Source organism: Pararge aegeria, chromosome 14 (assembly GCF_905163445.1).
Source record: "Pararge aegeria chromosome 14, ilParAegt1.1, whole genome shotgun sequence".
Classification (NCBI taxonomy): Eukaryota; Metazoa; Arthropoda; class Insecta; order Lepidoptera; family Nymphalidae; genus Pararge; species Pararge aegeria.
The window spans coordinates 1,038,316-1,061,417 of NC_053193.1; the positions used below are offsets into that span (position 1 = coordinate 1,038,316).

Genomic DNA, 23,102 nt, shown 5'->3' on the forward strand with positions numbered 1-23,102 from the left:
TGGTATACAAAGTATTATTTATTTAGGAAACGACCCCTCTATTTTGATCAATCCTCAAATAATATAAACCTATTAGTTTGAATTCAAACCTATTACTTTATATGAAACTTCAATTCCCCATCACTCTACAGATATCATTTAAGGAAAAAAAAAAAAAAAAAAGACTTGCAAATCATGGCAGATTCTAAGGAGAAGAAGCCACAAGGAAACTGCAGTTGTTCCTTTCCAACAATAATCTACAATTATATTTCTAACTTGTGGGTGACGAAAGCCAAGCCACTTGCTTTGTATAGGGTGGCCCAAAATTAACGAAGGGGTTTTTGTTTTCTTTCCTTTGAGTATTTTGTAAAGAAGACTGGGGGAATTTAAATGGAGCAGTTCTCAATTGAACAACGTGCCCAAATTGTTGAGCTTTATTTTTCAAATCAACGATCCATTGGTTTGAATCAGCGTGCATATCGTCGTTACTTTAATGTGCGGATTGTGGACTCTCACGAGTCAACAATAAACCGTCTGGTTGCAAATTTCCGACAACGTGGGGCAGTAAGGAACCTTCCTGGTGCTGGCAGACGACGAACGGTGCACACGTTATAAATGACTAAGAAATTATCAGTTGTATAGTAGTAATATGGAAACTATATAATAACCTATTATATGATATGCAGCCCTGTGACGGACTGAAGCAGCGTTGGCTTAGTAATAGCGTCCTGTGGTCATTTTTGGGGTACGGAACCTTAAAACACGAGACGAATGAATTAAAATTATAAGTATGAATAAGTTGAGACGTAATCTTATTTCCTTGAATTGAATAGTAACCCGTCACCGCTCACCACATGTTGCTTATCGGGGTAATATTTTAGAAGTGGTCAGTGAGGTGAGAACTCCATCTAATGGTGATAATAAATGTAGTTTCAAGGAAATGTAAAGCTGGGTTAGTTGCCCGTGACTTCGTCTGCGTTTGTTTTTGTTTTTCGAAAGACATGTCGCATTTAATTTAGGTGTAATTCTACTGAAATTTTTAGGTTGTGTATTCTTATATAAAAAAGATTTGGAGTAGTTAAAAAAAACCAAAAAAATCTCATAATAAACAATATCTAAAAAGAACTTCATAATTAATCTCAGCTCCTCCTATCACTTACAAAGAATAGTAATCGTTAAAGGAAGAATTGAAATCGCATTATTAGTTGATTCATATGCTAAACGTAATGAAGAACATTTCTGACAACTTTTATTTAGTCCTAGCACTGAGGGCCTCATAAATGTGGCAGCACTTTGTGTATTTAGAATGGCTAAGCCTTAAGGGCGGGTTTGCTGCTGTCTGCTGAGGAGTTCTGTCCTCTATGATCCCTCTAGATCTGATGAATGTCATCAGAATTAAACAGACATTATAACCTCTAAAGTACAAAAGTTATTATTTAAGTCGGTTATCATTTGACGGCGTTATTGTGTAAAATCGTCAAACACTTTCGTCCCCTCTCCCAAAAGAACTGAGCTTAATGTCGGGATAAAAAGCATCCTATATTACTTCTAATACCTTCAGGAATATGTTTACAAAGTTTCGTGATGAACGGTTTAGTAGTTTTTGCGTGAAAGCGTAACAAGCAAACTTACATTCACATTTATAATATTAGTAGGGATAGGGATAGGGATAGGGATAGGGATAGGGATCGGATTTGACGGAACTAGCAGATAGCCCACTTGATGGTAAATTGAAAACCATCGCCTAAAACAGAACAACCGTTCGCAGGGTATGCAAGGAACACTTCCTATACAGTGCCGCCATGTATCCATAAAACTGAGTCGTCGGTGTTAAGCCTCATGTGCCTGTACATTACATCAGAAATCACTCCCATTTAAGTGGTTAAAATGTTTCCTCCATCACCAGGAAGTAGTTATTGGCATTATATAACGTTCAGCGCAAAAACTTCTTTTAATAAATACTATAACTCGGGCATGTCCAATGCTCGAGTTTCCATGGCATATCTTCGCGATGCGGATGATTTTAAGAGAAATTGCAATAAAAATCATTTTTTTGCTTACTGTCTATTTCAGTGCTGGACACTTGGATAGATTTGTTTTTATAAATACTGTCTGTTATCAACTTTACTGTGTATGTCGACACCGGTAACTGACGTTTCTGGGGCAGTTTACATAGGTACTTAAATGCTGTTCATAATATAGTCAGAGCTGGAATAAGTAAGTATGTTAACACAAAAACGTTGGTTAAAATTGGCAAATTTATACTATTTAACAAATACTCGACCGTAAGTATACCATCGAAATTCTGATGACGTCCGTTTTTTCTGCTACCAACAACTTTAGTATGTACTTTCAAATCAAGAATTGAGAGATTGGCATGGACAAACTTAATTTTATCATGGCTTTCCATCGAACATCATTGTCGATAAGTGTCTTTCTATCTTGAATAAAAGCTTTACAGTTAAACTATGTCGATCATTGTGCCGTGTTGTGGCAGAAGATAAGAATACCGTCGATACCACCCCTTTCTCTTGCGAAGGGTGGCGATTAAGGGAATATAACGGAGACAGGGCAGTAGCGTCCTCTGTGCTAATACTACCATCTACTGCGACGCAATTATTGGCAAACCCACCTGTTAGGAGAAGCTTTAAGTCCATCGGTGGACTGTTATGGGCAATTATTACCTCGATCGTTATACGGCGTTGAAACAATTGTAAAAACAAAACTTGGGAAGTAACCTATCTGGCTTCGGAACCGAACGAAAGTCACTAAAACCACTTTCCCAGAAATACATAAATTTCGAATCTTTAAATCTTTACTGTAAAAGCCACGAAATAAAATCCAATCAATTACTTTCAATATTATTACCATTCGCCGAAATCATCGAACGTGACCAAAATAAATAATTATCGTGTTTGGCTTAAGAGTGAAGGCGACAGGGTGACAGTTACATAACGCCAGGCTAAAGATATTGGAAGGACTAGAGTCGCTAGTAATAAATGCTTTCATTTAACGCATGTTTCAGTAGCCCAGTAGCTGCTGGTAATAACAATGACGTAAACCAGGCATTGAGATCGTATTCCAGTTTCGACAGTGCATCGTATTCAAGTTGTAAATATACACCGTAAACACAGGGGCAAAAGTAAAAAAAAAAAGTATAATTGTTGCAAATGAATAAAAAACTGCTATATTAAGTTTAGTGTGAAAAATAAAATTAAATCATTTGGTTCTTAATCTCCAACCTGCAAAAACATTAGGTTTTCTCGTTGAAGCAGAACTTCAACGTAAAACCGTCTTGCTGACAATCTTTTCATATTATGAAGTTCCTTTGTAAGTATAAGGGCATGTTTCACCACCTTTAGATAAGTGGCGGATAACTTTTTTAAATAATAGGTATGTTGTCTTTTTTAAATGACATAAAGTAAGAAAGTGAAAAAACTTACGTTTAGGCTTTCCAACACTTCTCAGAGGGTGGTGAGACAGGCCCTAAGATAAGTATCCAAAGAGTTGAAACTATTAATCATTTTTGTCATGTCTGTCGGCCATCATTTGTTTTATATAAAATGCGCCCCGGGCATGGTTATATGAAGCTAGCCCGGGGAAGGTCAAGGTCTAACTTAGCGACTGAAGAATGCTCAAAGATTTCCTTAGGCGTACACGTCTAATTACGAAATATGGGACATCTCTAGCTCCCTATTTTTGGACCTCTTTTGTGGTACCTTTTTTTCATACATGCGAACCTACAAATGCAGACTGCTATCGAATTAAAAAAAATGAGTAGTTCGCAGACTGATCTCTGTCTTCATCAGTCGGGCAAACTAAAATCGCGCGTATTGCACACAAGTATAATTTTGTATTATGCCATTTCGAGGCGTGTCTTAATATTTTGAAAGTAAACCTATTTGTATAATATTTTTTGAGTTTGCATTTAAAAATAAAATCTTAATGCTGAACTCGTCCAGACTCTTAATGTAAAGACTTTCCCTCAGGTGTCTCAGGTGTAATCTATTTCGAACGTGGCGTTGTTTTGAATATTTCAAGTTTGTCTTAATACGGCCTTTGATTCAATAAGAGCTTTATTAGTAACTTAACTATTATTAACTAACTGATTTTGTGAAGGAACGTCTAGGCTAAGCAGACTTTTAATTGATTACTATTTGCCAAGTTGGGCAATAAATCACTTGAGCCGTAACAAGTTGCGGGAAGTTTCTCAACAATGTTTAACTTCTATGATGCCGACATTTAATCATGGCATAACTTATAAACAATGACTTTCACTTTGAGAACCACATCTCATGCCTTTCTTTACGCAATGTATGCAAAACAGATGAAATCAAAAATTCTTCATCCATTGGCCTATCACAGGCTCTTGAGAATTGTTTAACTTTAAACATAGGTGCGCTGATGGTAGTAACCACATTCGCTAACTAAAAACTAAACCTAAGACGGTTCCAAACTCCCTTTACGACTAGAATGGGCAGGAGACATTTTTCTCCCCTGGGAAAGAACAAAATATTTATCTCCTGCCATTTTTATCCTATCTCACAGCAAAGGCGCATGGGTCGAAATAATATTAAAATGTTATACGTGTCATATATGTGTACATGTGATAGCCTAGTTAGTGGTCAGGACTTTTAAGGGAGGCTTCCCTTTCGGGGGACCGATTTAGATCCACGGTACGTATCTCTAACATTTCTAAGTTATGTGCGATTAAATAAATTAAATATCACTCGCATTAACGGTGAAGGTAAATCGTGAGGAAACCTGGATGCCTGTGAGTTCTCCATAATGTTCCCAAAGGGTAAAGTTTGATGTGGTTCTCTCTGAGTGGCGACCCGTGCCCTATTTTGGGCCGATTGTGGATCGATATTAACGGTAATGATTATTGAACCGAGGTAAACTTCTCCATTTCTCTTATCGTGGTTTGGCAGGTGGGACGTAAATTTTATCTTTCGTCAATGTATATAATCAGGGTATGAAATGTTGTCTTCTGCCAACTACCAAGGACCCACATTATAGTTAGTTTGTTTTTTTTCGTTCACTATTTCACAGTTTTGCTCTTACGTAGCTACCTTGTTGGGGCCAACTCATACCCAAACTTTTTCTTCGTTTATTTAACCTATTACGCTATACTTAATAGGATTTTAGAGTTTTTTGTAGGCTTCTAAGCCCGCGGATTGATTATTAAATTAATGTCAAAGTGTAAATTTGGGTTAAGCAAACGTTTATCAAAGCTGCACGCTGTAGATTTAAGCTCAGTTATAAGTTTCCTTGCTTATGTTTAATTGATCTTTTATCTATTTAAGTATTCATCGTCATCATGTCAACCAATGGACGTCCACTGCTGGGCATATGTCTTTTGAAGACAGTTCCAAATGTTACGGTCTTGCGCAGCTTGGGTTAAAGGGCTCCCTGCGACTCGCTTGATGTAATCTGTCCACCTCGTCAGGGCTCTACCACCGCTGCGTTTACATTTGCGAGGTCGCCATTGCTGCACCCTGGCACCCCAAACGTCCATCGGTTCTCTGAACTATGTACCCCGCCCATTGCCACTCCAGCATCGAGAGTTGTTGAGCTATGTCAGTAACTCCGGTCCTTCTACGGACCACCCCATTTATAATTTGTTCATGTAGATTTGTTTACTCCAAACATAGCTCTCTCCATCGCTTGTTATTTTGGTAATGTTTAATGAACGGCTACGTAGCATGCTCGCGTTTTAGATAGCTTATTTGGATCTACATATTGTGGGCTTTTTAATCGCTCCACTGCCAAAATTTCCACTATCGTCGAATCTGTTCCACGAATCTCAAACACCGTAACAAGGTTTCGGAAAATCTCCCGGCAATTTCACACTAAACCGTTACACAATCTCGTTTACGAACAATGGTCGTTTTAGCCGCATCGGGTTCTCTTTTCGTGGAAATTGAGTACTGCTACGTTCAAACTCGAGAGAATTCCTGGCGCATTATAACTGAAAGTACATTTTGTAATGTCTTACTTTTTAATCATTTAATTTTAAGAAAGCGAAAACGTTCTTTGTTCACCCCCACAGACATGTCAAAGTCCTTTTACAAGCTCGTGTAAAACTTAACCATGTTTTGCATTACTGAATGAATTAATTAAATACTACAATATAATTTTATTGTACACCAAATTAGAATCGAGGAAAAAATATTTAAAAAAAGACTAGTTTACACGATGTATACGATATTATGAGGTGAAAGAAGAGAACAGCTACAATCTTTAATTTCAAGCAAGTCTACGTGAGTTTTCTGACACTGTGATCGGTTTGCTCTATAGTCGGATTAATACATTTCTTCACAGCTGGTAACTTATCAGTGGTCACTCGTCTACTGTAGATGTCCACAGACAAAGGTAGTCTATTAAGGTGACTTGCTTAAAACCTTGCTCGTCTGCCCGCTATTTATATTTTTAACATCATAAACTCAAAATTTCTAAGAGGCTTATGTTATTGTAAAATTTTAATAAATAAATAAATATACTGCGACAATACACACATCGCCATCTAGCCCCAAAGTAAGCGTAGCTTGTGTTATGGGTACTAAGATGACTGATGAATAATTATATGAATAACATACATAAATACTTATAATATACTAGCTGTTGCCCGCGACTTCGTCTGCGTTTGATTTTGTTTTTAAAGTATTCAGTATCGCTAAGCCTTAAATGAGTATAGTTGTATATACATATAACATGTGACTGTCAATTAATTATAGACAAATAATTTGCAATAAAATAAAATAAAATGTGTGACTTTACTTAAAGATCTAAGCTATCCTATCTCTTAAGTTGGACCAGACTGCTCACGGTGTGCCAATTTAATTTAAAATCGGTTCAGTAGTTTAGGAGTCCATCGCGGACAAACATCGTGACAGGAGATATATATATATTAAGATAGATAAACACCCAGACACTGAAAAACATTCATGTTCATCACACAAACATTGTCCAGTTGTGGGAATCGAACCCACGGCCTTGGCTCAGAAAGCAGGGTCGCTGCCCACTGCGCCAATCGGCCGTCATAAAAACAACATTAAAAAAATAAATAAAAAAACTCAGAAGAAAGAAAGTTTGTTAAAACAACATTAAAAAATAAATAAAAAAACTCAGAAGAACGTAATTCCTCATATCAACTTCATAACCGGTCCACTAAAGTGCACGGGTCTCCTCTCACAATGAGAAGAGCTACGGCCGTAGTCTATCACGCTGGCTAAGTGCGGATTGATAGACTTCACACGCACTTGAGAACATTGTGGAGAACTCTCAGGCATGCAGGTTTCCTCACGATGTTTTCCTTCACCGTTTAAAGCAATTGATATAAAATTTACTTTGAAAAGTTAGATGTGCGTGCTGGCATTAAAACTCGCCCCCGCGAAAGTGAAGCCGAAGTCCTAACCACTGGGTTATCACCGCTTCTCACTGCAATTTGGCGTTCTTTTTCTAAACCAAAGATAGCGAACTTTTAATTAGTTATTACAATAGTTGCATAAATAACTATAAATTAAACTATTTCACGGATTGTTCACCGCTGCACGTTGAGGAGTTAATATGATATCAATTCGGTTTATATACCCACTCTTACGACCCGAACGACTTAAATTCCACCACATTCCACATTCCAATTCACGTCGAATAGAGAACATCCACTTCTGCAAACTTTACACGGTTGCCAGTAATCCAATTACTAATCTGTTTTATGGCGTGCGCGCATTGCAATAAATCTTGCCATTGTAATTATAACTGTTGACATTGCAACCTCGTGTGTATGTGATAACAGGACACGAGTGGAGTCATTGTGTAAGGCAACATTGTTCTCTTCCCATGTATGACTATTGTACCGCGCAACAATGTTTTATTATCTCTTTTTTTTTATTATATAATCACAGAGCATGGCTGGGTAAGGACGAAGGTTTCAATAGCCCGAGCACTATTTACACGCTTTGCTGCGAGCAAGGCTATGTACAACGTTTGATTAAAATTAGTGCTTATGGTCCACGACTGTAAAATAAGCTAAATAGATTAGAGAATATGTCACCTGTTTGCCGTTATCTTTTTTAAAATATTTCAGTCATTTACTACTTACTAACGTATGCACGTACACGATTTCTAGATTTTTTTATGTTACGGGTCGTGTGTAAAGCTGTTTTAAGGTTACGTTATGTAAACTCAGGACGATTGTAATTAAATAAAGTTGATAGCCGCACACTGTTTTCAGAATATGAAAATTTAATACGAAAGAAAACACGTTATCTTAATATTAAAAACGTTGCGGTGCACATTTTCCAGACAGCGTAAGTGCAATGAACTCTATTATAGCAATTTCGAAGCGACGACTGGGGACGATCGTACATTGCCGTAGCAGTTGCATTTGCTTTTTCAATGGCATTAACTAAGGTGGAACGCATTTTACAGATTTCATTCTTTCCAATAGGTAGGAGGCTTTATCAACTCTCAGAGCACTGGCGCACAAGTGGAAATAATAGTGTGGAAACAAGAGTCAGTCGACAAGCAAAGAAAAATAAACAATCAGGCCTGATAAAAAAAAACCTTACGACCATCTTTCCCAGATTGTCCGGTATGATGGCCATAGGAGTTGGGAAGAGATAGACAGTCTCTTTCCTTTTCTCTTTGCCCTTATGTACTTTCAACTCCTTCTTTTTCTAGTTGCCGCAGCACATGTCCTCAAACTCCGTACAATTTTTATACAGCCTGAGCATTAAAAATTACAGTGCAGCTTACTAACATTCGACGAGTCGGATCTCATGATAATTCTCTCCATGACCTCTACAGTTATCTTCTTCTTTGTCTTCGTTCTCTTTTTCAAAAGTATTGCAAAGGGGGAACTTCTTCACAGCTACTGTCTGTGATGGTTCGAATTGCTTTGCTTTTCTAAAAGCTTTTGTTTTCTTTATACTTGTTTTATCTTCTTTGGTTTCTACTCTTACCGTGTGTTTCTTTATGTTATCACATAATTTATTTTTATCTTTTAAGGTTGACTTGACGACGCCGCGAGGGACCTCTAGTTCATATATATACATATTCTATTAGGACCTGTTTAACCATTTTCGATTAGGTAACAGACCCCTCTTTAATCGGTGTCTTGCAAGTGGTCAAAGACATTTCTCAATCAAAAGTTAAAAAAAAAGTATAATTATAAGTCCGCGCGTTCCACACACTTCCTGCATCATCACCTAGATGCTGGGCACAGGTTTAAGAGCTCCACCATGCTGCTCTTACGCCGTTTGGTGGAGTTAAACAATTATTATTATCATATGCTAGTGTTTATAACCGGAGACCGACGAATTAAAGTTCTCTCCAAGCCACGGGGATGGAAACTAACAAATTCCTGCCTATATTTCCTTCCTGAAAATTTATTTCAGGTAAAAATTAATTTATATAATAATAGCTGTCTCGGCGAATTTCGTACCGCGGCTCATTTTTAATGTTTGAATGTTATATTTTAATACTTATTATCCTATTCCGGTCTAAGAGGAATCCAAAAAATTCAATATCTTAAAAATTTGTCCAGCCGTTGTTGAGTTATAAATGGTGTAACTAACACAACTTTCTTTTATATATATATATAGATAGTAGTTATGTAGAACATATTTATTTAAAACTGCGCCAAAAGTTCCAGTTATAATTCTATGCGACACTGAACTATCTTCTTCCCTTCAGTTTAAAATAGCTCGCTCCCAATTGATCACTGTTCCAGATTTTTCTGTCTCCACGAAACAGCTTTTTATTTTCTTAATATAAAAATCAGTGGTTGCAATCACACCTGAGGGTAAGTGATGCGACCAATGATGTATAGCGCACTTGGCTAGAAACGTCTATTCACTCCATATGTTAAGAAACCTAGAGGTTGCCAGGCGGATATGAAAAAACATACCACGCTACTCTAATGTGGGTTTGTGGGCGCTATTATCAAAGTTGGATGAAAAGTGAAAGTTTATAACTTGTTCTCAAAGTTCGTCTGCTTACAGATAACAGAGTGATCCTATTAGGTTTCGATTTTATTTATTTTCGAAAGTCTAAATTAAAAAAAAATACATTCCAGCAAATAAAGATATTCTAGTCTCATACGGAGACATTCCTGCCCCATTACTACAATCGCTTAAAGCAATATTATTTAATATCGTTGACATATTGCTACAGAATCCCCTTTTTCATGAGGTCAAGACACGGTAGGTAAGGTCATGTCAAATAAGTTAACAAAAATACTACATGCGATGGTAGTCCGAGTAACCACGCTAAGCGATATCGCGTAGAAACCGATTAGGGTTATGACTACCATACTCCCTAACATGTGAGCCCGCTAACATCTGTGACTGCATCATCACTTACCACCAGGTGAGATTGCAGTCATGGCTAACTTGTAGTGGAACAAACAAAAAAAAGTCCAAAACTTACGTAACAGAGATAGGTCACGATCGGAAACTATTTGTATAGCTAACAGGTGTGTCTAGGCGCAAAATGCTTAAATTGTATCTATCGTCGGAGACCGGTGACCTAAATATCATGGACTCGGTAACAGAAGCAGACGCTCCGTTTTCATTTACCTGCGCCCGTAAGTTGGATTTACATTACGAAATTATTTGAATACTTGAATTAGTTTGATGACATTTTTTTCATCAACCCAAATATGTACTTGAATTAGTTTGATGACATTTTTTTCATCAACCCAGTACACGCGTTTAACCCTTCACTTTGAATGACATCACGAATGTAGCACGACCGAATTGAATATCTCCATCAAGGCAGTTATGTGAGAACATTGAAAGATTTTTTCATTTGTAAGACACACATTTCCGGGTGGTGACGGCGAAGGACTATCACAGGCAGGAGACTAAAACTATGTGTCCCGATTATATCCCCTTACAGGGAATATTCCTACCCCTTCCTGGAATTGGAGCAGTTTATCCCTGTTTATTTATATATTACTTATTGTTTATACATATATTATTTCCTCTTGTGCGCCAATGCTCAGGAGGAGAGATAAATTGTATTATATCAAAATTACAAAGCGTTTACGTGTAAATTACATACAAACAAAATACGAGGGAAACTCGCTGTAACAATACCTGTAATGTATTAAATTTTGGATGAGTATCTTAAGTGTATTTCAATAATCTGAGGATAAAAACTTCTTTAATAACGTAGACTTAACAACGTATTCCACTGTTATAAAATAAAACGAAAGCCCATGTTCTCTAGATTAAAAGATTATTACTTTTAATCTAGAGAATACAGGCTCAAGCACTCGGTAAGAGAGCCTCGTCTATGTATCGAAAAAAAAAAAAACTCTCGACCGAGATATCTATGAAATGGTCTTCATTAAGTATTTTTCCATTAACTTTAATATTTTTTTCAAATTTTACTGTCCTGAACAAAAGCAAGCGATATTATAGTGTATGCCAGAAAAGTTCGGGCAGCTCATAAATCATTTGTCAGACTCAGTATAAATATGTGCTCTTAATTAAAATAACGATAAAAACGCTTGGCGTTTACGATCCACATGAAATAATATAACATGCATGCCATCCATCCATAATATACTGGGCAGATATTTTGTATGTAGAAACTTCCACATGAGAGACTTGAGGAGGAAGCCATGACGTCAATTTAAGAGAAAAGAAAAACCGCAAAATGAATTTTCGTAATTTTAAAAGCAAAAATTACTAATTACTTTCTGAACTTTCTGAATGAAACTGAAATGAAATGTTCAGAAACTCCACCAGTGAAATAAGAAATTCGGAACGTTCTGAATTCGAAATCCTTTTCTGCACTGCGAGAGAAAAATTTGTTAACTGTTTTTAAAACAAAACAAAGCCGCCTTTTTTTAACTACCGAGGTAAAAAAAGCAACCAATACCGCAACACCGTACAAGTGTATATATGTACTAGCGGTCAATCTTAAAAGATGACATACGCTGTTGCATGATTATACATGATTTTATTAAAACCGTTTACGCAGCGAAGGAAAAAAAACGATTTAGAAACATTATTCAGTGGTGCTATGCTCATTTTGATCTTAGCGTGATGATAACCTATAGATGAGCCTATAGATTTCCTCGATAAATGGGCTATCCATATCCAACACGGAAATAATTTTTCATATCGGACCACATCCTCAGATAGTCGCCTTCAAGAAACCAAACTCTTCAGCTTTATATATTAGTATAAGATATACTTGGTGTGCGACACCGTCTTGCACTTTACGAATTTTATATCTTTATTTCTATATTTGTTAATAAGTAGTTAGTTGGTATAAGTATATATTTATTATTGCGGCAATAGAAACACTGTTTAAACCTTCTTCGTATTATGATTTATGAGATACTGCCCGCTAACAGACTTAGTCATTATGAAAATTAAGTTTAATTTTCTATACTCCGCGAAAAGAAGGATAATCTGTATGGTGTAATTTATAATTTCTTCAATCTTTATACTCATACACCAATCAGATTTTTGGCAATGTACCCTCTACGCACCTTTCGCTCCGAAATTGGAGCATCCTCAGGAGACGTTAACTTTACAATGAATAATTGTTAAGTGAAAAATTCGCAAAATGTTACTTACAGTCACACTTACAGTTAGAAAGATCGATGGATGGACTGACAGACGCACAGAAAGCAAACGTTTAGTAAAAGGGGTCGGTTGGCACCACTCAGGTACGGAAACCTAAAAAGCGGTGTCTCCTCTGTGAGGTATGGCTACATCGCACAGCGGCCACTAGGTTAAAAAGTGACATCTTCATTATGTTTGAAGGTAGCTATGTTAACATTAAAGCTATTGAAGCTAATTGAACGCCCGTGTTATTGCCGAGTATTTCATTTTCTTTGTAATTTAGTCCCTTAAGTTAAACCAATGAGGTTTTATTTTGTTATATTACTGCATACAGTTTTTCTTAAATTTTTTCTTTGTTTCTGACCGACTTCAAAAAGGATGAGGTTATCACATCGGATGGTTTTTTAATTATGTTCAGGCATAACTATGTCATTGCATTTGTAAATTATGTATTGTTCTAAAGGGGGTCCAAATTAATTCCACAACAGTTGGTAAAAAATAAAGTGAGTGCACATAGAATAACCTATGTATTAAATATATTTAACAAGCTTGTATTGATAATAAATTGAAAATGTAAACAGGCCTATTTGAGTAGAGAAAGTTTACCCTTAGACCGATCCATAGACTCTACCGCTAGAAGCGAATGGACGTCTTGTATTAACCTTCGAGGTTATTTCGAAATATCGCAGACAGCTGACGATTGCGACCTAGCGAGCAGCGATCTTTCATAGAGAGTTCCCGGTTTCAATTCCCTACTCGAGTCAAATTGGATGTTAATATTTTATTATTCTTATTTTATTACACTACAATTAGCAAGTGTTAGCGGTTACCCAGCTGGCTGATACCTACGCTACGCTATAAACATGTTGTGACGTCACTACAAGATTCATTAATATAGAATTGCTTTAATAGTAATATTTTGCTTTATATAATTCGTAATAATACTTATTTGAATATTTAATATTTTCCAAATATAATAATAACAATATATTTTGTGATTTAACTTTACGGGAAACTAATATCGTAAAATATTATTATTGGTTCGTTTTGTTGTCAACATTGTAAACGGTACCTGAGCCGTATAAAAGTAGCAGCATTACCTTCTCAAGCATTCATTCTGTATCAAGTAATTATAGGGGAAACTCTGCTCGATTATATGTCAAATGTAATAAGTGAAAACTAGTATTATTCCAAATCCTATCCCCACTTTCTCCAACACAAGTAAGTAACGATGCAGTTTATGATAGTAGCGGGCTAACCTGTTAGGAATGTGGCAGCTATGTTAGAGTTTAAACCTATACTCGTTTCTTTGCGGCATCGTTCCGGAACGCTAAATAACTTGGCTGCACGTGTTTGTCGGTAGGCTGATAAGTCACGGCCGAAGCCTCCCAACAGATAAATAATAAATAAAAAAATAAAAATCGTTTATTTCGTTTCTTACATTGTAAATGATACTTGTTGTGAAGACCTCCTAGTAAGCATCAAAATACCTGTGTCAGGCCTTACTCTTCCATAGCAAAAACAAGATAAAATAAAAATAAAACGATTGAGTAGTGTCTTGGTGTGTATGGTGTGTTTGTTTGTGTGTGTGCGCGCGTGAGTGTGTTTGTGTGAGTGTGTGTGTACATGTTATTAAGTGCGTCTATATCCATTGCATTTTACATAGAAATAAACTGAAGAAGCGCCTCAGTTTCTTCATAGGTTAGTGTCTTCAGCCAGGCTGTCAATGTTTTGTTACATTCATAAAACCTTTTTTGGTATATAGTAAATTAACAGACACCCTTATGACTTCAAACTTATAATTTAGTCTGGGCTGCTATTGCAAAGGTTGTGGTCTGATGCAAAAAGCATATAAAGCTACTTTGGGGTCCCTATTAAAAGAAAACTTATCCATATATATAAAAATGAAATGCTGGTCGTTAGTCTTATTAAAACTCCAGAACGGCTGGACCGATTTGACCAATTTAAATCTTGAAATATACGTAGAAGTCCAGGGTAGGTTTAAACGGAGGGAAAAATACTAAAAGCGACAGCAATATGCATAACTCTAATTGTACTTACATAGCTGGACCGATTTTGATGAAAATGTGCGTGTGTATTTCAAAAGTTTTAAAGTTCGAAATTATTCTCCAAGTGTGTCAGAAGCTCTGGTTTCTAGAATCATATCCGAAGCTTTTCTAGTAATATTAGAGACAGGAAATCAGTCGTAGCCTATAAATAGCTGAATCGCCTGTCCACATCAGTGTACAAAGTACCGCGCGTCCTTTTCTCGAACGTTTCCGAGCCGACCTGAGCAATTGGCCCTAATTACCGCGGACCATCTTGTGACATCGGCGATGATAGCATCATTGATTTTTAACTGGTTTCGAAATACCGCTTCATCGTCTGCCAATTAACTTGCTACAACACGGATGGCATAGGATACCATAGATAGGATACAAAAATTATATCCTTTGAGAAGGCACGTAAATTATTAGGACATTATTTCCGCTTATGCGTTAATTTTCAGAGAGTTCATAAAGCATCCTGTCTCCTACTCATGCTAGCAGTAATATGTGCGGGGTCAAATCTTATACCTTGGATTTTGGGAACCCTCCTTTCGCTTCAACCACTAGCAATCTTATGTAAGGTCTTATGTAAACTAATAACAACGACACCATGGGGTATCTTTGCGCCGTCTGAGGCAAAAAGACTGAGTGTATCGCTAATGCGCCTGTATTAAATCAAAAAACCCACAGATATATTGTCAAGTAGGTTAGCCTAAATCTGTCAATTTTAATACAGGAACGAACATCCAAATTACAGATATTTACTTTAGTCCAACTCTAGAATTGTTAACTTCATACTTTACACCGAACCTGGGCAAATTTACAATCTGTTAATTCCTTAATTAAATTCATTGGAATTCGATCCCATAACAGTGCTCCAGAAAGGTGTTTTTGAATTCTAAAATTACTCCCTAATGCAAGGTTAAACTGACTGAAGCCATATTAACCGCGGGAATCCCATTATGTTAAATTTAACTATTCCCGTTACCGAACCGCACTCACTTCTCGTTTACAGTCGACTATTTACGGGACTGTGCCATGAGCATATATTCATGATCATAAACATCATATCAACCCAATACCGGCCCCCTAAAGGGCAAGGGTCTCCTCCCACTATAACAAGGGTTTTGGCCGTATTGCACTAAGCTGGCCCAGTGCGAATTGGTGGACATCACATGAGAACATTATGAGAAGAAGTAATTGTTTATAAAGGAAAGTAAAACGAACAACCAGTATAATTACGAGTCGTTGAAAAGTTCTTTCTTACAAATCACAAGTTGCGAACGAGATTCGAGATGAGTATATAACATTTACATTAAACCTAGTTGCTAGCACTATAATAAGCGCTACTGTGACTAAATAATAATAAAGGTTAAAGTTTAGGCCTAGTAATTATTTGCTGAAGCTTTAGAAATACCTACCTATTAGATCAACGAAATATGAATAAAAATCTATACAAACCTATTTATGAATGATATTTGCTTCTAGTGTAGGTAAATCACTATTAAACTTTATAAAACTATTCAGACCTATTAAGTCTGCAGGTACTATGATAAATTATAAGTTCCTGCTTTAAATAAATCGAAAGTAAAGTATTAGTATGACAAATGTTTACCTATTAGGTAACTAAAATAAATATAGAGGTTCAAAGTAAATAAATAACTTCTGAACTGTATTTTATTTATGTGAGCCTAACCCAATATTTCTAACAGTAGTGCTTCCCTGGACGAGCTTTATCACAAAAAACTCTACAGATACTAAAATATACTACGACAATACATACATCACTATCTAGCCCCAAAGTAAGCGTAGCTTGTGTTATGGGTCTAAGATGATGGATAATATACATAAATATTTATACATATACTGAAAAACAACACTGAAAAGCCCAGACACTGAAAAACACACTTGTTCATCACACTAACATTTTCCAGTTGTGGTAATCGAACCCAATGCCTTGGACTCAGAAAGCAGGGTCGCTGCCTACTGCGCCAGATGGCTGTCAAATATTATAAATGTGCAGTTTGTTTAGTTTTTTGTTTCGTACCTAGGGTCATTTCGCCTGTTTGCGTCCACTTAGTGGAGTTTTTAGGTTTGAACGTGAAAAAAAAATGTCCGTGCGGTAGTTTTTAATCAAATATGGTTGTAATGTAGTCCCTATATAGTCTTGTCAAGTTTAATGCACAGTTTTGGACAACGCATCTGATGTTTTATTCTACACAGGTACAAATAGCTGAAACAGGCGATTTTCCCATTTTGCGTCCACAAAATCCAGATTGCGTCCGCCTGTGGACCAATTGGCGTCCACCTGTTTAGAAATAATTAGGAAGGGAAATAGGAAATAAAAAGGGAAGCTTGTGATTTTAATCAAAACATTTATTTAATACCTAATTGCTGATATCATAAAAGTTAACATATATTGCACTTCAGGATATTTTTTTTTCTCCTCCAACTAACTCCATTAATAGATTCACTATTATTTCGAATATCATGTCGATGGCTTTATACGATTCTATTTTACCATTTCGGTACAAAGCCTTTAAAATTGGCCAAGTGCGAATCGGACTCGCGCGTTCCGTGTTTTATTTTATTTTTTAATATTTATTGTTATAGCGGCAATAGAAATACATCATCCATGAAAATTTCAACTGTCTTACTATCACGTTTAATGAGCTACAGCCTGGTGACAGACGAACAGCGAAGTCTTAGTACTGGGTTCCTGTTTTAACCCTTTGGGTAAGGAACCCTAAAAATGGAACAAAATTCAAATATTGGCAAATACATAAAATAATTTTCGTATAATAATTGTATATTTTTAGGAAAACTGTGCGTCCAAGTCAGATTTTTGACATTCATTATCTTTTTTTATATTTATAATAATATGGACGCAAATCGGCCATCATATTATGCATGTTAATGTTGTTAAAATTGATAGGAAGTTTATATTGTTTTTCCCATGTTATCGTATTTAATTAAACATCTTACTGAGAAATAGTTAAGAGTAATCTGCGTCCACAGCGGACGCAAAGTGGTTTTTTTATAAATTTTATGTACCAGTTCGCGTCCACCTTATATAAAACTGTCAGTAGAAAAATATAAGCACAAACATCGTTATTCCTATAGTGTGGTTCACAATTAAGGTCTAGGGATAACAAAGTATTCTAAATTTCACATAAATACCTTAAATACTTACCGTGAAAAGTACAGCTGCTCACTTTTTTTTTTACAACACATTCGCGCGTCAGCACTTGTTGGTTGCACACGCAAGATTAGTTTAAATAAAATAAAATAAATAAAATAGCCTTTTATTTCAGAGAAGAGTTACATTAACTTTTTACATTTCATTTTATCATTAAATAAAGTCCCTTAGCTCTGTGTGCCTCACGGCAAAGGCCTCCTCCAGCTCTCGCCAGTGCTTACGATCCTGTGCCACCCTTCTCCATAGTGGACCAGCTGTAAGTTTCAGCTCGTCTTCCCAACGTCTTTGTTGCCGACCCTTTTTTCTTTGTCCATCTCGTGGATACCAATGAGTTACTAGGGTACTCCACTTTCCTTGGTTGTCTCGTAGCATGTGACCCGTCCACCTCCACTTGAGCTGATCCATCCTGGTTAAAATGTCTGTTACCCCGGTTTTGTCTCTAATATCGGAGCTCCGGATTTTATCTCTTCTCTTTACACCCACCATGCTACGTTCCATTGCTCTCTGACATCTCTCAAAACTTTCTCTGTGGGATTTGTTTAGCGCCCAGGTTTCACAGCCATATGTGATGCATGGAAGGATGCATGTATTAAAGACTTTTTTCTTCATGTTTAGATTCATCTCCTTGCTTTTTAAAATTTCCTTAAGCGACCAGTACTTTCTCCAGCCTAGGGCTATTCTTTTGTTTGTTTCCTTAGTTGTTTGATCCTCTGGTGAGATTAATTGCCCCAGGTAGGTGTATTCTTTAACATATTCAATGACTTCTCCTCCTAAAGTGATTGGTGTTGAGACGCTACTTACGTTAGTCAAAACTTTTGTTTTGTTTTTGTTTATTTCTAGGCCAAAATAGCTACTTTCAATCGCCAGCTCTTGTATCATCTTTCCCAGTTTTGATGGTGATTCTTCAAACAGCACTATGTCATCTGCAAATCTAAGATGATGAAGTCTTTGCCCATTTACGTTTAACCCGTTTTCGTTCCAGTTTAGGTTTCGGAAAATACTTTCTAGGACAGCTGAGAATAATTTAGGGGACATCGGGTCACCCTGTCTGACACCTCTGTTTATGGGGAACTCATTTCCCAATACTTCCAGCTGTATTCGTGCCTTGCTATTTGTATAGATACCTTTGATAATATTAATATATGATCTACTTATACCTTGTTGTTCTAGGCTAGTCCATATGCGACAATGGAAGAGACTGTCGAAAGCTTTCGTATAATCGATAAAACCCATATAAAGGCATTTATTATACTCATTATACTTTTCCAGTAGTTGTCTAACCGTATGGATATGGTCGATTGTCGAAAAATTTTTGCGGAAACCTGCCTGTTCATTTGGTTGCTGTTCGTCAAGCTTTGCCTCTATTCTACCAAGAATGACCTTAGAAAAAATCTTGTATACATTTGACATTAAACTTATGGGTCTGTAGTTGCTTATATCCTCTTTTACCCCTTTCTTATGGATCAAGATGATGTGCGATATTCCCCATTGTGTGGGTATTATTCCAGTTGCTAGGATTTCGTTAAATACTGAGGTGAGCACTGGTGCCACCTCATCCATCGTACCCCTTAAGAGATCATTACTTATTTTATCCGGTCCTGGAGCTTTGTCCGTTTTCTGGCTTTTTATTGCTTTCACTATTTCGCTCAATAAGAATTTTGGTTCAGAGTTTGTTTGTATTATTTGTACCGGCTCATTTCTTGAGCAGTTATTTGAAGAGTAAAGTTCGCTGTAGAAGCTTGTAGCAGCCTTGTATATTTCTCTCCTTTTCGTTATGGTTTTGTTATTTTTCTTTATTTTCGCTATCCACTCCTTTCCTGTCTCTCTTAGTTCTTTCAAAGCTTTTCTCATTCCGCCTGTCTTTTTTATGTGGTGCTCTAATCTCTCGAGCCTCCTTATTTTTCTGTCACGTCTCATGCTTTCTCTAATTTTTTTGCTGATTTCGGCCACCTTGCGGAGGTTTTTCTTTTTTGTTTTGGCCTTGTAATGCAATCCTCCTTAATTTTATCAAATTCTTAGTTTTTTCACTTAGACTACTAGTTTTAGCGCTTCTTAACTTTATTGGTATTCCTTTCAGTACTTTCTCTATCTTATTATATTTTTCTGATACACCTAGAGATTGGTACGAAGTCTGAATGATTGTCTCATGTAGTGATTTATTTGTTTCTGTGATTGCATCGTTAGTATTATTTAATTTAATATAGTTCTGGTGACTGAAATTTTTCCTTGACGTTTTTGGTTGTCGTACATTTATTTCCGCTCTAACCATCCGATGGTTTGTGTTAAAGTTTAAGTTTTGTATAACACTTACGTTAGTAAAGGCCTTACGGTAGTTACTTGTAATATAATCAATTTCATTTTTGTATTTTCCGTCAGGTGATACCCAAGTCCATTTGCTCTTAATTTTTTTTTTAAATATGCTATTTAAGAGTATCAGGTTATTTTCTAGTAAGAACTGAATTAATTTCTGCCCGTTCTTACTTCTTTTACCGAAACCATATTTTCCTAAGACAAATTCCTCTGTGCTAATCCTATCTCCCACCTGGGCATTAAAATCTCCCATCATTACTAGATATTTATTTTGATGCCCCTTTAGAATTTCAGATAGGTCATCATAGAATTTATTTATTTCCATTGGGTCTGATTGTTCTGTGGGAGCGTAGACTTGTATTATCATCCAATCTTTCTTGTAGTGAGGTACGTTTATGAGTACTGCGGCTATCCTTTCTGAAATTCCAATGAATTCCTTTATGTTAGGTTTAAGGTGCTTCTTAATCAAGAATCCAACTCCTTTTTGACCCGCGGTTTCTCCTTTATGGTAAAATATGAAGTCATCTCGTTCTTCTATTGTTTCCCCTATTCTTCGCATTTCACTTATGCCTATAATATCCCAGTTTAGGTCTTGTGTTGCTAGTATCAGTTCTTGCAGACTTTCTTCGGTCCTGAGGGTTCGTGTATTGAGTGTTGATATATATAGATGTTTTTTTGTGGTTTGCTTATTTTTGTTTGTGATGATGGAGCTTTTGATTTTAGATTGACCATTTTTCGTGTAGAAGTAGTCAGTTTTTAATGTTGCTGAAGGGTTTTGGTCTTCAGGCACTCTCGCGGGGACCAGCCGTGGTGGGGGCCTTTTGTTTCGTGTAACATGTTCATGTATGACTAAGTTTAGTGTCTGTGGTTTGAGTGTTCGTTGCTCTTGTTCGTTCTGATTTAAGATTCCTCTGTTTTTTTTCAGTTGATCTAGTTTCGCCTGTTTTTTTGTTGGTTTTGTTACATTTTCCTGTGCAGGTGGCGAGAACTGTTGCTTTCTCTTTTCTCTTTGTGTTGGAATGCCTTCCTTTACAATCAATTTATTGAAGTTAAAATAAGCAATTTTTCCCTTTTTTCTTTCCTCTAGTAGTTGATCTTTAAGCGCTTTTCGTTCTTCAATAACTTCCTTTGGGTAATCCTCAGTAATATTAACGTTTCTTGCCTTGAGTGACTTTTTATTTCTTAGGATCTCATTTCTCTTGCTCACTGTAGTAAGTCTCATTAGAAGAGGACTCGATTTGTGATCCCCCAGCTTCCTTATAAAGTCAATTTCCTTCTCTTCCAATACAATATTCATGGATTTTACTAATTCTAAAATGCTTGTTGTTTCTTCCCCTTTCTTGCATTGTAATCCGTGGAAAACAAGGTTTTGTTGTCTGTTTGTTCTCTCAAGCTGAAGTACCTTGTTTTCTAAAGTTGATATTTTTTCCACTGCAAATTCAAGTTTCCCTTGTATTTGTTGTAACTCGGCGTTAACAGCATTGATAACGTTACGTGTTATGCATTCTGTTTGAGTTTCTAATTCTATTTTTAGTTTTCCAAGAATTTTTTCGATCGCATTTTCCGAGATGTCCATGTTAATGGTATACTCAAAGTTTTTTGATACTAGATGTTGTCTATGCTTCTTTTTGAGGTACGACAACACTCTCTATGTGTCAAATTTGAAGTATCGCCGGATGTTTATTTTGCTGTTGACGTTCTTGTCTATTTGAAATGTTCGTTACACATATAAGCATAGGTAGGTACTTAATTATATTTACCAAATCGTGGATTTAGTGAAATTTCCATCCAAATTATAATTATTTGTCTTCTGGTTTGATATTTCTTGTAGCAGGTAAGTTATTCGTTCGTAAAAACGATAGAAACACATTGAAATCACGTTTTTAGTAACTATTTTGGAATTAAAACTGTCGCAGCAAAACAAACGAGTGTTCCCTTGACAGCTGTCAACCACAGACTTTTTAGATTAGTTTATTTTTCATTAAATTTGGGTTGCACGCACAGATCTTTCTTTTGTGTGTGAGTACCTGTCATAGGTCCGAACATCAATAGAAGCGCTCTTGTTTAGATTGGTGTGTCGGTATTGCTATTTTTCACTGTTGTAAAACAGTGTACCGTCGTTTGGACGCGAATTGGGCGTCGGACGCGAAAAGGCGAAAAGACCCTATTTGCTAAACTAACAGCTGTGGTGGAAACTAACCATAACGATTCGACTCCGTCCACGAAGGCAAATAAATATAAACGTCCTACTTAAGCTTTTTCCCAGGCGACAGGTCAGGATTCCGCAGGCTGCGAGCAGACTAGCGGGATAGCGGGATCAGCCGCACTGCGTCACTGAATCGATACCCATTCGTGGCGCCACGACCCTTAGCGTAAGATTTGCTCTTGCAATCGATCTGTCGTTTTCGAATAGTCGGTCATTCTTACTTCCACTTAGTACTGATATAATTGTATACAAAGTTGTAATAGCCTAGTGCTTAGGACTTCAGCTTGACTTTTCAAGCAGCTTTGCTAGTTTCAAGCAATTCAAATATTACTAGCTTTAACGGTGAATGAAAATATCGTAAGGAAGCCTGCATGCCTGAAAGTTCTCCATCGTGTTTTCAAACCGTGTGAATTCCACCATTCCGCACTGGGCCAGCGTGGTGGACTACGGCCTAAACCATGCATTATGGTTTGCCGGTAAGAGAGAGAGTTGATAATTTTACAAACGTTTATAAACCGATTTTACCCAAACCCAAGTTACACAAGTCGAGGTCCAAGCCTCACAGAAGGCCCCCTATGGCGTCTATCAATTGCATGAGGTCACGACCATAGGTGATGTCACCTATGGTCGAGAGGAGTCGACGTGAACGTCACTGGAGGAGGTTTTGTTTGCAAGAAACTAAGTTAAATTACGTAAAACATGTTTCTGTACTTAAGCAGCTAAATCCTACACAATAATATTATTCGCGGTTATGAGGCCACCACAAACTA

General features: G+C 36.7%; 2 protein-coding genes across 2 annotated transcripts in view; both read right to left on the reverse strand.

Annotated features, from left to right (window-relative positions):
• The window catches only part of LOC120629228 (monocarboxylate transporter 4-like), a 48,693-nt gene that overhangs the window by 22,235 nt on the left and 3,356 nt on the right, over window positions 1-23,102 (reverse strand). The window lies entirely within an intron of this gene.
• LOC120629229 (craniofacial development protein 2-like) lies at window positions 19,668-21,004 on the reverse strand. The gene has a single exon (XM_039898098.1). The coding sequence runs from the start codon at window positions 20,683-20,685 to the stop codon at window positions 19,741-19,743; it is 945 nt and encodes a 314-aa protein (XP_039754032.1). The 5' UTR covers window positions 20,686-21,004; the 3' UTR covers window positions 19,668-19,740.